The sequence below is a fragment of the Arvicola amphibius genome, chromosome 10 (genome assembly GCF_903992535.2).
Source record: "Arvicola amphibius chromosome 10, mArvAmp1.2, whole genome shotgun sequence".
NCBI classification, from domain to species: Eukaryota; Metazoa; Chordata; class Mammalia; order Rodentia; family Cricetidae; genus Arvicola; species Arvicola amphibius.
Genome location: NC_052056.1, coordinates 45,228,520 through 45,241,741, shown reverse-complemented (window position 1 = coordinate 45,241,741; position 13,222 = coordinate 45,228,520). Strand labels below are relative to the sequence as shown.

The window sequence follows — 13,222 nt, the reverse complement described above, 5'->3', positions numbered from 1 at the left end:
CCTACAGAAGTCCAGGAAGAAGCAGTGTGGATGACTCTGGGGAGAGGGATGAAAAGTTCTCCAAGGCCATCGGCTTTCCACAGGAGTCAGTTAGCCGCGTCTCAGAGACGGAGTCCCTGGATGGAAACTCGCCGAAAAGGGTCAGTATATGCTGTTCCCAAAAAACTACACCCAAGACTGATATGTGGTAATCATAACAGGAGAGCCAGTAAAACATGCAATGCATTTAAAGTGTTGGGAAGCTTGGGATGTCCGGCTGCTGCTCTATAGTAGGAAGAGTGTACGCTTCTAAGAAGCAGAGGTTATTGGGAAAGTATGCGGTGTTCTTCAAAGATGGCTAAGGCGCAGAGCACCCAGCAGGTCCCTGCCAACATAGATTAAGACAGTAGTACTGTTAAAAACATAACTAGACACAGCAATCTGTAGCCAGCAGAACTTCCCCATGGTGAAGGAGTGCTCATGGTGGAGAAAGTCTGGTTCAGATGGGGAGAGATGGACCTTTGAGCACAGTCGGGTCACAGAGAACCCTTCCTTTTTTCTTTTTAGTAGAAACTCCTTAGGTAGCACGTTGAAGATGGCAGTCCAACTAAAGACTGGGCTTCTCAGTTAGCTGGGGGCCTCATTGTTTCTCAAGTATCCCAAGTGTATTAGTTTTAAATTGTATTGAGTTTCCATCACCTGCAGTCACGATTATTACTTTGACTCTTTAAGACAGGCTCTTGCCATGTATCTTAGACTGGCATCAATCTGCGAGTCCCCTTCCTCGCTCTCTACAGAGCTAGGGCTGTAGGCACTGCCACCCCACCTGGCTCATTATTGCTCTTGTTATTGGATACTCCGTGTGGCCAGTGCCAGTGATGGCCCCTTCAGAGGGCTGCTGTCTTTTCTATATGGCCAGTAATCTCTTATGTTTTTTGTTTGTTCGTTCGTTTTCCTGGCATAACTGTATGTCCCATACACATTTGTGCGTTTTCTGCCACAGACGTTATTTATGTGATGAACCATTTACTTAGTGGAGAACATGGTGTTTAGAGACCACCTTCTAAGCGTTGAGTGCTTCAACACAGCTTTTCTTGTTTGGGCCTGCAGCTGGGTGACAGGTTTTTAGAGCAGCATTGGGGCCTCAGAGACGGCTGCTGTCACTTGCTAATGGCACAGTACTAAGTAAGCTAATTAAACTTCGCCTTTGTTGTCTCAATTATAAAGTGAGGGTAGAGACTCGTAGGATTTCTAAAATAATGATAAATGAAGCTGGGTGGTGCTGGCACTTGCCTTTTATCCCAACACCCCGGGGGCAGAGGCAGGTGGATCTCTACGAGTTCAAGGCCAGCCTGGTCTACAGAGCTAGTTCTATAACAGCCAAGGCTATACAAAGAAACCCTGTCTCGAGAACCCCCCCCAAAAGAAAAAAAATGAATTGGTAGCTACGAAGGTACTGAGAACAATTCCTAGCATTCATTAAGTAAGCCTGAATGTGGTTAGCAATGGTTCTTTTTTTTTTTTTCTCAGACCCCTTAGGGTGCACCTAGCATCTCCTCTGGGAAATTGTTGGGAAAACACTGACATAGAATTTATTCACATGGAAAGCCCCTGAGTTCTATGCTTGTTTTAGAAGACCATCCTGCATCATACATCTACATCAGCCTACTTTTATAAAACTTTTCCAGGAACAGACAGACATTCAGAGATCTGCTCATGCAAGAGGGATGCCATTCTGGGCGTTATCTTTGCATGTGAAACACTCAGTCAGGGGAGGTAACAAGCTGGGGGCTTCCTGCAGTCCCCTTAGCCATTTGTCAAAGGCCAGCTTTGAGGAGAGGGTTCTCAGGACTCTAGCCTGTCTTTCAGTCCTTCCTGCGTCCCCTGTCTTCTGTGGCTCCTCTTAGAATACTTAGCCTGCCAGTTCTTGCCTCCAGTTCTGTCCCTAAAAGAAGCTGCCTGTTCTCTTCATAGCGAACAGAACGTAGGAGTGCAATAGACTCTTGTTGATGTTCAGGACAGAGGTTTTCAAGCCCTGGAAGCCGGGTCTTTTTTCCAAGGTGCATGATGGTGAGATTCTCAGGTCTCAGAAGTCAGCAAATGTCTGCATTTCACTTTGTCTGCTGTTTTTACTTTCATACATTGAAAATAACAAAAGTCAGAAACAGCTGTTTTCCAAGTGGAAACATGCTCATTATAAAATTAACATTCCTTATAAAATACAAGAAACTATCTGGAAAGATAAAAACAATGCAAATGCCAACATTTCTTACATTTCATGCAGGTATCTATGGTCCTATAGGAGGAACTATAACTTAGCTAACAGAGGAGAAATACGTGTGTGGAGCTTCGCTCACCGTTTGAGCGGCCCTGGCTCTGCTGAGTAGCCAGATGGCTTTCTCCTGTGGAACTCCCAAACAGTCCCCTCTTGATTTTAGCTGTACTCTCTGCTTGAAGAGCCAGTTCTCTTGGTAGGGTAGTCTAACTCGTTAGTGAGTTGTGTCCTGGGTCCCAGTTGCCATGTAGCTTCCCGGATGGCCAATGAAAACCCGTATCCTCCCTGGAGCTGAGTCTGTTAAAGTAAGCATCTCCTAGTGCAGAAAGGAAAAGGGCTGGACATATGTTTTGTGTGCTCTTTCGTCTGTATACACACAGTCCAAAAAGAAATTTTTCTGTATAGTTAATACATATTCTTATTTTACTAATTATAGTTAGTTCTATTTGAGTGATAACACAATACTAGCATTTATATTGAATGTTTATCATTTAATTACTATCAAAATGACTTGTCCTTATTAAACATGCCCAGAAAGTATATGTTTCATATTTTGGTATATATTTTAATTTCTTATCTCTTAGTCTCTCAATAGTAGGACCAGTTTGTTATGAAGTCACTCGTTCCTCCCCCACCACACTCCTAGGTGACTTCTTTATCTTTTCTTTTTTCTTTTGGTTTTTCGAGACAGGGTTTCTCTGCAGCTTTAGAGCCTGTCCTGGAACTAGCTCTGTAGACCAGGCTGGCCTCGAACTCACAGAGATCCGCCTGCCTCTGCCTCCCAAGTGCTGGGATTAAAGGCGTGCGCCACCACCACCCAAAAGACCTGATTGTTCCTTATTTTTGTTCCCTTTCCCTCTGCTTCAGCCACTCAAATGCTGCCAACTTTTTCTGAATTCCTTCTATATGTTATTCTTCATAAATCTGTCATTCATTACTGCATGAGAACACTTGAGGAAGACATTTATTACTAACATGTCAAGGGTAGCAGTCAGTCTCAACAAAGTGCTGTAAATATTTTTCAAAAAGCAGCATTTCAAGCCTTTACTTTTAGTATTTAATACTAAAGTTCTTACTGTAAGACCTAATCTTCAAATAAGTTTTTTATTTTTTTTTTAACCAAATTGTTTGTCTTTTAGGGATTAGGAAAAGAAGAGCCCCAGAGTGAGAAACATTTGAAAAAAAGCCCTTCCCTAGCTTCGGGAAAGAGGTTAAGTAGAGCGCCCTCCAAATCTCTGGACTTGAATAAAAATGAGTACCTTTCTCTGGACAAAAGCAGCACTTCAGATTCTGTTGATGAAGGTAAAGAATTCAAATCTCAACAAAATTCCAGGCATGTCTTCTAATGTTTACCCTTGTGTTAGGTGTGTGCAGAGTGGGAATTTGATTGTGGCAGCCTCGCATTAAAGAGACCCAGGAAAGGAATGAGTGTGTAGAGAACACAGGAGAACCACTTGCCAGTCTGGCCCATCTTCATTTCTCTCAAAGCCTGGAATTTGAAAGTCTCCACTAGGTTGAATTATAATTCCACGCTCTCGTGACTAGCGAGTCGGAGAACAATGAGATATCTCAGTGCAAGCAATGTTGCCTTCAACCCCCAGTGTCCACAAGACAGACCCAGCTTTGGTGACCACGGTGGTGAGGGTCTGTACTCCCAACAATAAAGAGGTGGAGACAGGCAGATCTTTGGTCTCACCGCCAGAAAACCTAGCCTAATCAGCAAGCTCCGGGTCCCAGTGAGAGATGAGACCTTGTCTCAAAAAATAAAGGTGGATATCTCCTGAGGAACCACACAGAAAGTTGTCCTCTGGACCTCACAGATACTTACACACATGTGAACACACACAAACATACATGAACACACACACAATAAACTTTTATGCAGTATCAACAGTGAAAAGCAAATCTGTTAACAGAAAGTCTCTATGCCACTCCTGCAGACTGACTGGGGTGAGATGTTCCCATTGTCAGTGTGTTTAATCTACCTCTGCTTACCCACAGAGAAAGAAGGAATCGAGAGTTTTGGTTAAAACACATATAGCTAGTTAACTGCACAGAGGTTGGACTGAGGACAAGACCTTTGAGTCCTGTGTTCTTTTCACTTAACTAAAGTACTTCCAAATTTATTACTATTATAATTGTTATTGGAGAAGGTTCTCGCTGTGTAGTCTTGGGTGGCGGGCCTATAACTTATTCCTTAATGCTGCTAAAGTCAGAGATCCTCCTGCCTCTGCTACTGCTGGGCTTAAAGTCGCGAGCACTGCATCCAGGATTTCCCAAATTCTTCTTTCTCTTTCTTCTTTGTAAAAGAATACCTGCTGGATGCGGTGGTACACAACTGAATCCCAGAACTTGGGAAGTGGAGGCAGGAGAGTGTGTTTGTAGCTAGATTGGTCTACGTAATGAGTTCCAGCCACATAGTGACACTCTGCTTCAAACAAATGTACATCTTAACAAAGGCTCTGCAACCCTGACTTTATACTTCTACACACACATACACATACACAGACATACACACATGTGTATATAAAAGCAAGTAGTCATGGTGGCAGGTACATATTCTGAGATGAATATTAAATTACTGCGTGACTTCCAGTAGGAAATAAAATGTCTAGAAGCAATTATTTTTATTTAAAAGATTACTTAGATGATCATTATTTCAATTTGTATCGGTGAAATTGCATGCTTTTGACTATTGTTAAATTTTAGATTATTTTTGAGAAATATTTTAAAATAACTTTGGAGGCAGACACATGATCACATCCTCATAATTGCTTCTGAACTATCTCTGTAGAATAAATCTCCATTGAATTCTTAATTTTGTTTTGTTTTATTTTTTAAGAAAGGGTTCTCTGTGTAACCCTGGCTGTCCTGGAACTAGTTCTCTATGCCAGGCTGACCTTGAACTCACAGAGATACACTTGCCTCTGCCTCCCAAGTACTGGGATTAAAGGCTTGGGTCAACACCACAAGGTTCAAATCACTTTTAAAGAACATTCTGTAGTAGATATTTTTTAACAAAGTAAACTGCTAATAATATACTACATGGTTTTTAAAAATAACCTAATGGAGCCAGTGATGTGGCTCTGTGGGCAAAGGAACTTGTCACTAAACCAAATAAGCTGAGTTCAATCCTTGGAATCCACACAATGCAAAGAGAAAACAGGACTCCTGCAGGTTGTCCTTTGACCCTAAGGTGTGCAATGGCCCATGTGCCCTCCCACAATAAAGAAATGAAATGTGAAAAATAAGCCATTTGGTGTTAGAAGACCAGTAGATTTAGCTAGACTCTTATGATGTTCAGTAACCAGAATCTTTACTGAAAGAAAGGCCTTCTGGGTAGCAAGTGTGTTGTACTCTGGCTGTATTTTTATTGTATTCTTTAAATTGTTGCATGAGCTCAAGAAATAGCATCCTTCCTGATATTCTTACAGTAATAAAATTGGGAAAAGACACAAAGAACAAGTCAGAGAGACCATTAACACTGATGGTGGCCAAGTTAGAGGATAATCCACTTACGTGTGCCAGAGGTAACAAGGCTGCTGAACGAGCTGGAAAGGAGGATGAGGGGAGATGAGCCATGGAGCAGCAGAAGCTGCAAAGGGTACCTAGGCTTCGTAAGATAGGACAGACGTGTGCTGAGTCTGCCTGGTATGCCCCTTCCATGCTTACACATTATATTAGGCAGCATAGGCTGCCATGACAGATACTTCAGTTCCTGTGGCTCAGAGAACAATGTAATTCCTTACAGTTCTTAGGGCAAAAGTCACAGGTCAGGCCCAGCAGAGTTGCATTCTGGTGAGGCCACTCTAACTGGCTGTGGATAGCTACCTTCTTGCTCTTTCCACAGAGTATGCTCAGGAGGTGGGGCAGGAGGAAGAAGGAGGCAGGGAATAGTTGAGAATAAAATAACAACAATAAAAAGATGTTTTATGGCCGGGCGGTGGTGGCGCACGCCTTTAATCCCAGTACGCGGGAGGCAGAGGCAGGCGGATCTCTGTGAGTTCGAGACCAGCCTGGTCTACAAGAGCTAGCTCCAGGACAGGCTCTAAAGCTGCAGAGAAGCCCTGTCTTGAAAAACCAAAAAAAAAAAAAAAGATGTTTTATGGCAAACTTACCGGCAAACCACGCTCCCTACTCTACATGCTCATAACCTGTGGTGTGTCATATTATCCAGTAGTTTTTATGAGAAGTCTTTCTTGAAAATATGAAGATCTTTGTCATCAGTACAGTAGGCATGACAGGAATGATGAGTAGCATGGCCTTACTAGACCTCGTGCTACTGCGCTTTAGAATGTGTGGGCACGAATTAGTCATGCGCTGCCTGACTGAACTTGGGCCTCTAGGAAGATCTAGTCTGGCACCCAGTGGCCAAACAGGTCAGTGACACCAAAGCAAGGAATCATTTTCTCTGTCATTAAATCTGCTCTTAAGAATTGTCCTTAAAACATCGCTTTGCTATTGAGTTTCTAGAAAAACAACATTAAAACTCGAAAGCTGCGCATCCATCTAGGAATAACAGAAAGGTAATAGTGTGTGGTTACTGCACATGGGCCCTGGCCACTCTGTGCTGCTTTTGTTGACTCTTTCGAAAGTGCTTGGTTTGGCAGCGAGCGTTTCCATGGTGTTTCCCCTAAAGTGTCCTTAAGGTGTGGGGGTGAGTTTTGCCTACTAGATTATCATTAGATACTAATTTGGGGGATCCCACTATTTTCCCTAGATGGGTTTCAGATCTCAGGCTCATCAGATCTTTCAAGTGAGCCTTATGATAGCTCTATGTCTCTTTTCTCGAGGTTGTAAAATAATGAGGCATTGGCAGGAGGTGAACTAGGGAGAAGTGGGGAAGTTGAAGGAGACCAACCCAGGAGGTTGGGGCATTGATGGAGGCTGCCTGGGTGGAACTCTCTTTAAACAAACGTCAGTTAGGTTTGTTGTCATTTGTTGACATGGCCTTCTTGTGTCCTAAAACGGCTGACACGGCTGTCCTAAAACTGGTCATAGAGCCCAGGCTAGTCTGGGGCTTCCAGGACCCTCCTGCCCCATCCTGAGTGCTGGGATTATGCTTGCACCACCACGCTGGCTAAAAGGAGCACTTCGGTCTGTTTTTGGGCAGACAGAAAAATGAGAAAATCCAGCCCCGCCTTTCGTATCACATTTATGCTGTGATTTAGGGGAAAGAACGCAAGATTATTTTGGCATAGACATTCTCTCTAGAATCATCCATTCCAGACAAACCAATTAAAACAGAGCATCACGGTATTGTCTCATGGACAGAATCTGTCTGCCCTCTCCAGCTCAAACCTTACCTAGTAGGACCTGGCTATACATTCTCAAAACAGCCGGCAGTGTGTGTTGTGAGTTTCGGGTCACCATATTTCCCCAGTATTTATCTGCCTCATTCCAAATCATTTCTACTGCTACCTTCAAACTGATATTGTAAAAAAAAAATGTGTATTTGTGTTTATCTTTGTGTGCAACTGCTGGTGTCCACAGAGGTAGGGGGTCCTTGGATCTCCTGGAGCTGGTTGTGAGTTGCCCAATGTGGGTACTAGGATCAAAACTTAGATCCTCTGAAAGAGCAACCACCTCTCCAGTCCCTGCTCCTGAGTTAAGCAGTGTCTTTTCTTCATTTAAAGAACACCACCTGTCAACTTACTGTGCTACAGCAGTATTATTGGTATTGTTCTTTTGGAGGGAATTGAAATGTCAAGAATCTCATAAATGAGCCGGGCAGTGGTGGTGCACACCTTTAATCCCAGCCCTTGGGAGGCAGAGAGAGGTGGATCTATTGAGTTTGAGGCCAGCCTGGTCTACAAGAGCAAGTTCCAGGACAGGTTCCAAAGGTACAGAGAAACCCTGTCTCAAAAAAAAAAAAAGGAATCTCGTAAATGAGTAACCCAAAGCAGAAACTATTTTATGTACTTATTTCCTTGAGCAAATTTCCATGCAGAATATATTATTAATTTCTGATACTGCTATAGTACATTGTACTTTTATCAGTCATAATTCAGATCCTAAAACCTAATGTTGTTTAGGAGAAACATGAAAATACTGTATAGAAGAGTGTGCATAAGTGTAATCTTTCTGTTTTCAATCTGAATAAGAGACTCACTTTTCAAAGTTATAAAATTGGGCCCCTTAAGAGAAATGACTATTTCTAGGTGTAAAGAAAATATTAGCTGTGCATTCAACTTTAAAAACTTTGTACAGCAAAAGAAAATCGATAGAGTGATAAGACATTCATACAGAGTAGGGAGAAGTCTTTTCCATATCCAACAGTGATTAACATCCAGAAAATGTTGAAAAACTAAATAGCCAGAGAGCAAGTGATTCAGTTAATAAATGAACAAATGAACCAAAAACAACCTTTCAAATAAAAAAGTACAAATGGCCAATAAATACATGTGAAAATCTTCAATGCCTCTTGGGGAAGGCTGCATTGATGGGTTAGAGAGTGGATCTCTTTTGCCAGAGGGCTTGCCTATCACATCCCCGAAGCCCTGGATTTGGTCCCAGCATTGCACAGTGACACAGGCCTGCAGTCCCACAAATAGGGAGTCAGATGCCAAAAGGTCAGAAGTTCAAGGTCATCCTCAACCACAGTAAGTTTGAAGCCAGCTTGTGCTATATGAAACTCTGCCTCAAACAAACAAACAAACAAAAACCAGACAAACACCACCCCCACCTCAAAGCCAAGCAACCTAAAATAAGTACATTGAGATTCTGTCTCACCCCAGTTAGGATGGCTATCATCAAGCAAACAAGGAAACAACCCAGCAGATTTTAATGGGGATGTGGGCGATCTAGAAGGCTTAGGCACATAGAATTAGTCTTTTCCAGGGTATGTGCCCCTCAGATAAAAGCCAGAGCTGCTTCTAGCATCCCTTGTTATAACTGCGTTATTCACAGGAGCCAAGAACATTCACACTTTCAGTATGCTTCCAAAGCCCACTACTCTAGTGTTTCCAGGGAGGACACCAGCAAGCCCAGACTGAAGGTCATTATGTGAAGTAACCTGGCTAGTGCTCTTCCAGGGTTCAAGGACGTAGCAAAGAAGCCTAATCCTGAAAAGGCTTGATTAGAGGCTGAGATTAGAGCTGGCTAAAATAACTAAGTGCAATGTAGCATTTTGGGCTGGATCCTTGTCTAGAAGGACTCTTCTGAAGAAATCCCATTGAATTTTTGTTTGCTTCCATTGTGAATATTCGAGTTATTTTCATCATGGACACATAATACTTCTGTGTCAGCGAAAGCTCAAGAGCCTAGCAGGGAGGCTATCTTCTGGAACTTTAGCAAATTGCCTAACTTCAGGGATAATTTCTACACCCAAGGAGCTCTTTGAAATTTCAGTGAATTGTTCTGCCAATAAATAGTGTTTTTACGAGAGGAGGGTAAATTGGTATCTACATGGCGTTTGTAAATTCTTTACACACAAATCAATAGTGAGGGCGCAAACAATAGTGGTAGGGGCAGGCTTAGATGTTTTTCTGGTTTGTGCACCATGCCTTTTGTTGAACCACACTGGTTCCTGTAGGTTAATATTGACAGATTCTTCACACAGATAACCCTTGGAGCTTGATTTCTGATGTTTGGAGCTCTTGCCATGGTTTTAGATTGTGTATTGGCGGAGGGTAAGGCTTGAGATAATGACCAGTCACTGTCCTCAGAGATAATGATCAGTAAAATTTTGTGTGTGTTTCCACTATTTTCATTGTGTACCAGGCTTCGATTCCTGCTCTTTTCCTTTCCATTTTTTCCCCATTCTTTTAAAATAATTTTTTCAGTTAGACTCTCTCTGGCTATATAAAACACAGGGCACTTTTTTGTGTGCTGGAGTGGATTCAAATTTCAGAGCAGTCATTCCTGACCTTGCCATCTTGACAGCTGTCTCTCCACCACACCTTCCTCCTCCATAGAGGAAGAGGTCTTCCAGAGGACTGCATAAGGCTGAGGAGCATCCATGCTGGAAGGTGGTTGGCACAGTGTCTGACATGGACATGAACATGGGAACATTGACATAGATATGATCACATATGTGAATACTGACATAGAGATGACCACAGGAACACTGACAGAGAGATGACCACGGAACACTGACATAGAGATGACCACGGGAACACTGACATAGAGATGACCACGGAAACACTGACATAGAGATGACCACGGGAACACTGACATAGAGATGACCACGGGAACACTGATATAGAGGTGACCCCGGGAACACTGACATAGAGGTGACCACGGGAACACTGACATAGAGATGACCACGGGAACACTGACATAGAGGTGACCACGGGAACACTGACATAGAGGTGACCACGGGAACACTGACATAGAGGTGACCACGGGAACACTGACATAGAGGTGACCACGGGAAAACTGACATAGAGGTGACCACGGGAACACTGACATAGAGATGACCACGGGAACAATGACATAGAGATGACCACGGGAACACTGACTATAGTCATATAGTCATAGAGTGAGAGTCGGCTATAGGAACATCAGAAGAGGTGAACAGGCATTGCTTCATTTGCTGTAGTAATTTTCAGCAGATACTTAACTATCAAGTTCAGCTTTGGTGAATACTTTTTTAGGAGGAATTGTTATTCCCATTGTAATGTAGAGCAATGAGAATACTGTCGGGGATCAACCTCGACAAAAATATCTCTTCCTGTTGACAATAACCTTGAGAGAGCAGAACTCCTGTTCAACTACTAGGTGGGACCTTTGAGGTGGAAGCACAATAACCTTGAAGGAACTAGAGGTAAGTTCCAACTCCCTGACTTTTGCTCAACATGGAAATAGTCTCACATTTTCAAGCCTCCACAGAATACACTATGAATATAGTGATACCTGTCTGGGGCAGCCAGCAGTAAACCAAGTGAGATCATTGGACCAATGTGTTAGTGCACGCAGCAAATAGAATCACTGGCTACTTACTATTTACCGAATATATTTGGTGGTATGACTTGAAATGGCTTTGATAATTACTATTTCTTTTATCACATATTAAGCATTCATATGCATGGTATCTTATAGAAGGAGTTCAATATTATTCTAGTTAAGTATTTTGTATTTTGTATTTTAATTATTGGAGATGGTGGTCTTATTTAGTCAAGTACATATGCTTATGATATATATATATATATATATACTTCCAATTTGTAGTATTTTTATTATTCTGAAGCAGAATAATCATATCTAAAAATTTTTTGTATCAATACCAAAATAAAACAGTTCTCCCTCAAATATTGAAATTGTCTTTCCTTAATTTCTTCTCCTCTGGTTTGTTTTGTTTTTCTAGAAAATATTCCTGAGAAAGATCTTCAAGGAAGACTCTATATCGACCGCGTTTTTCACATGAGTGCCGAGAGAATGTTTGAACTGCTCTTCATGAGCTCACACTTTATGCAGAGATTCACTAATTCCAGAAATATAATAGGTCGGTCTTCTGTTCTCACCTGACAATGAGTTTGGAGGATCATCCTTAGAGGGTTGGAACTGATTTGGGGAAACATTAGATACACTTTGATTTTAAGGTGTTGATTTTATTTATTTTTAAAATAGTTTATTTTTATTTTATATGCATTGGTATTTTGCCTACATGTATATCTGTGTGAGGGTGTCGGTACCTAGGAACTGAAGTTACAGACAGTTGTAAGCTGTCATGAGGGTTCTGGGAATTGAACCCAGGTCTTCTGGTAGAGCAGTCAGTGCTCTTAACTGTTCTTAACTGCCATCTCTTCAACCCCTAAGGTGTTGATTTTATTTTTTTTTTTTTTTGATTTTTCGAGACAGGGTTTCTCTGTGGTTTTGGAGCCTGTCCTGGAACTAGCTCTTGTAGACCAGGCTGGTCTCGAACTCACAGAGATCCGCCTGCCTCTGCCTCCTGAGTGCTAGGATTAAAGGCGTGCGCCACCACCGCCCGGCAGGTGTTGATTTTAAAACTATGATTTAAATGTTTAGTTAAATTCATGCAAACAATATAATTGTTTAATTAGGTAAGTGCTACTTAAGGTTATATTTATACCCTTTAAAAATTGCAGTTATTCATCAATGTACCCATTCAGTGGAATCGGACCTTATTGGAAAGGGTTCCATTCTGTGACAACTGGATGCCTGTGGAGTATACACTGAAGCAATCACTTGGTCAAATGGCCTGTAATGTCTATTACAGCTCTTAATTACTGCACTCTGTCCTTCCATCTGAAGAATACCTTCACCAGAATTGGGTGTGTGTATTCTGACAATTACTGGGATTATGGCAACATCATTTATGATCTCAAACACCCATCAGTAATAGAGTCACAAAATTATATTAAAGTTTCCACTAAAGAATTCCATATACCATTGCAAGCAACAGTAACTCTGTCGTGAAACACCTTTTTGGGGTGACTTCTGCCGCAATCCTAGCCTCAGGATTTGTATGTTCCAGGGTAGGGGTATGAGGATTAGAAATGTTAGGTAGGGAGGAATCGAGATAAGAAAGAAACACTGAGATAGTACCAGGAGGCCAACTCAGTGGATCCTGAATGCTGAAATTTGCCTGCATTTATTTACCATACACTTTTATTCCCCAACACAGAAAGGGGAGGTAAGAAGGTAAAAGACTGCTTTAACATGGCACAAAGGACAACCAAAGTAGTTACTTGCTTTGAGACACATTTGAGACATCAGATCATTAATTCCTGAGCAAAGCATTAGGTGTTTAGGGCAGTGAAGACACCCTAGATCAAGTATCCTGCAGGCAGCCACTCCCAAGGTCAAACCTCCATTTCAAAAGAAGGAGCAGAAGCACGCTTGAATTCTCTGACCTTTGGTCAGGGTGGAGCAGATCTACCTCTGTGGGCCATCTTAATGTCCAGAACACTGAGTAACCACACCCTAGGTCAGGATATCTTGTTTTGTAGCCACACTTGTCAACAACTTTGAAAGAACTATAATAAGCTCAGACTTTTTGACCTT

The 13,222-nt window shown here is 42.1% G+C and overlaps 1 protein-coding gene across 3 annotated transcripts in view; it reads left to right on the top strand.

Moving 5' to 3' along the window:
• Positions 1–13,222, top strand: part of Gramd1c (GRAM domain containing 1C) — an 84,959-nt gene that overhangs the window by 55,913 nt on the left and 15,824 nt on the right. For all 3 annotated transcript variants that reach the window (XM_038345920.2, XM_038345921.2, XM_038345922.2), the window contains 3 exons: positions 8–140; positions 3,394–3,556; positions 11,562–11,699. In XM_038345920.2, the coding sequence (XP_038201848.1) occupies positions 8–140; positions 3,394–3,556; positions 11,562–11,699 (434 nt within the window). The remainder of the gene's footprint in view (positions 1–7; positions 141–3,393; positions 3,557–11,561; positions 11,700–13,222) is intronic.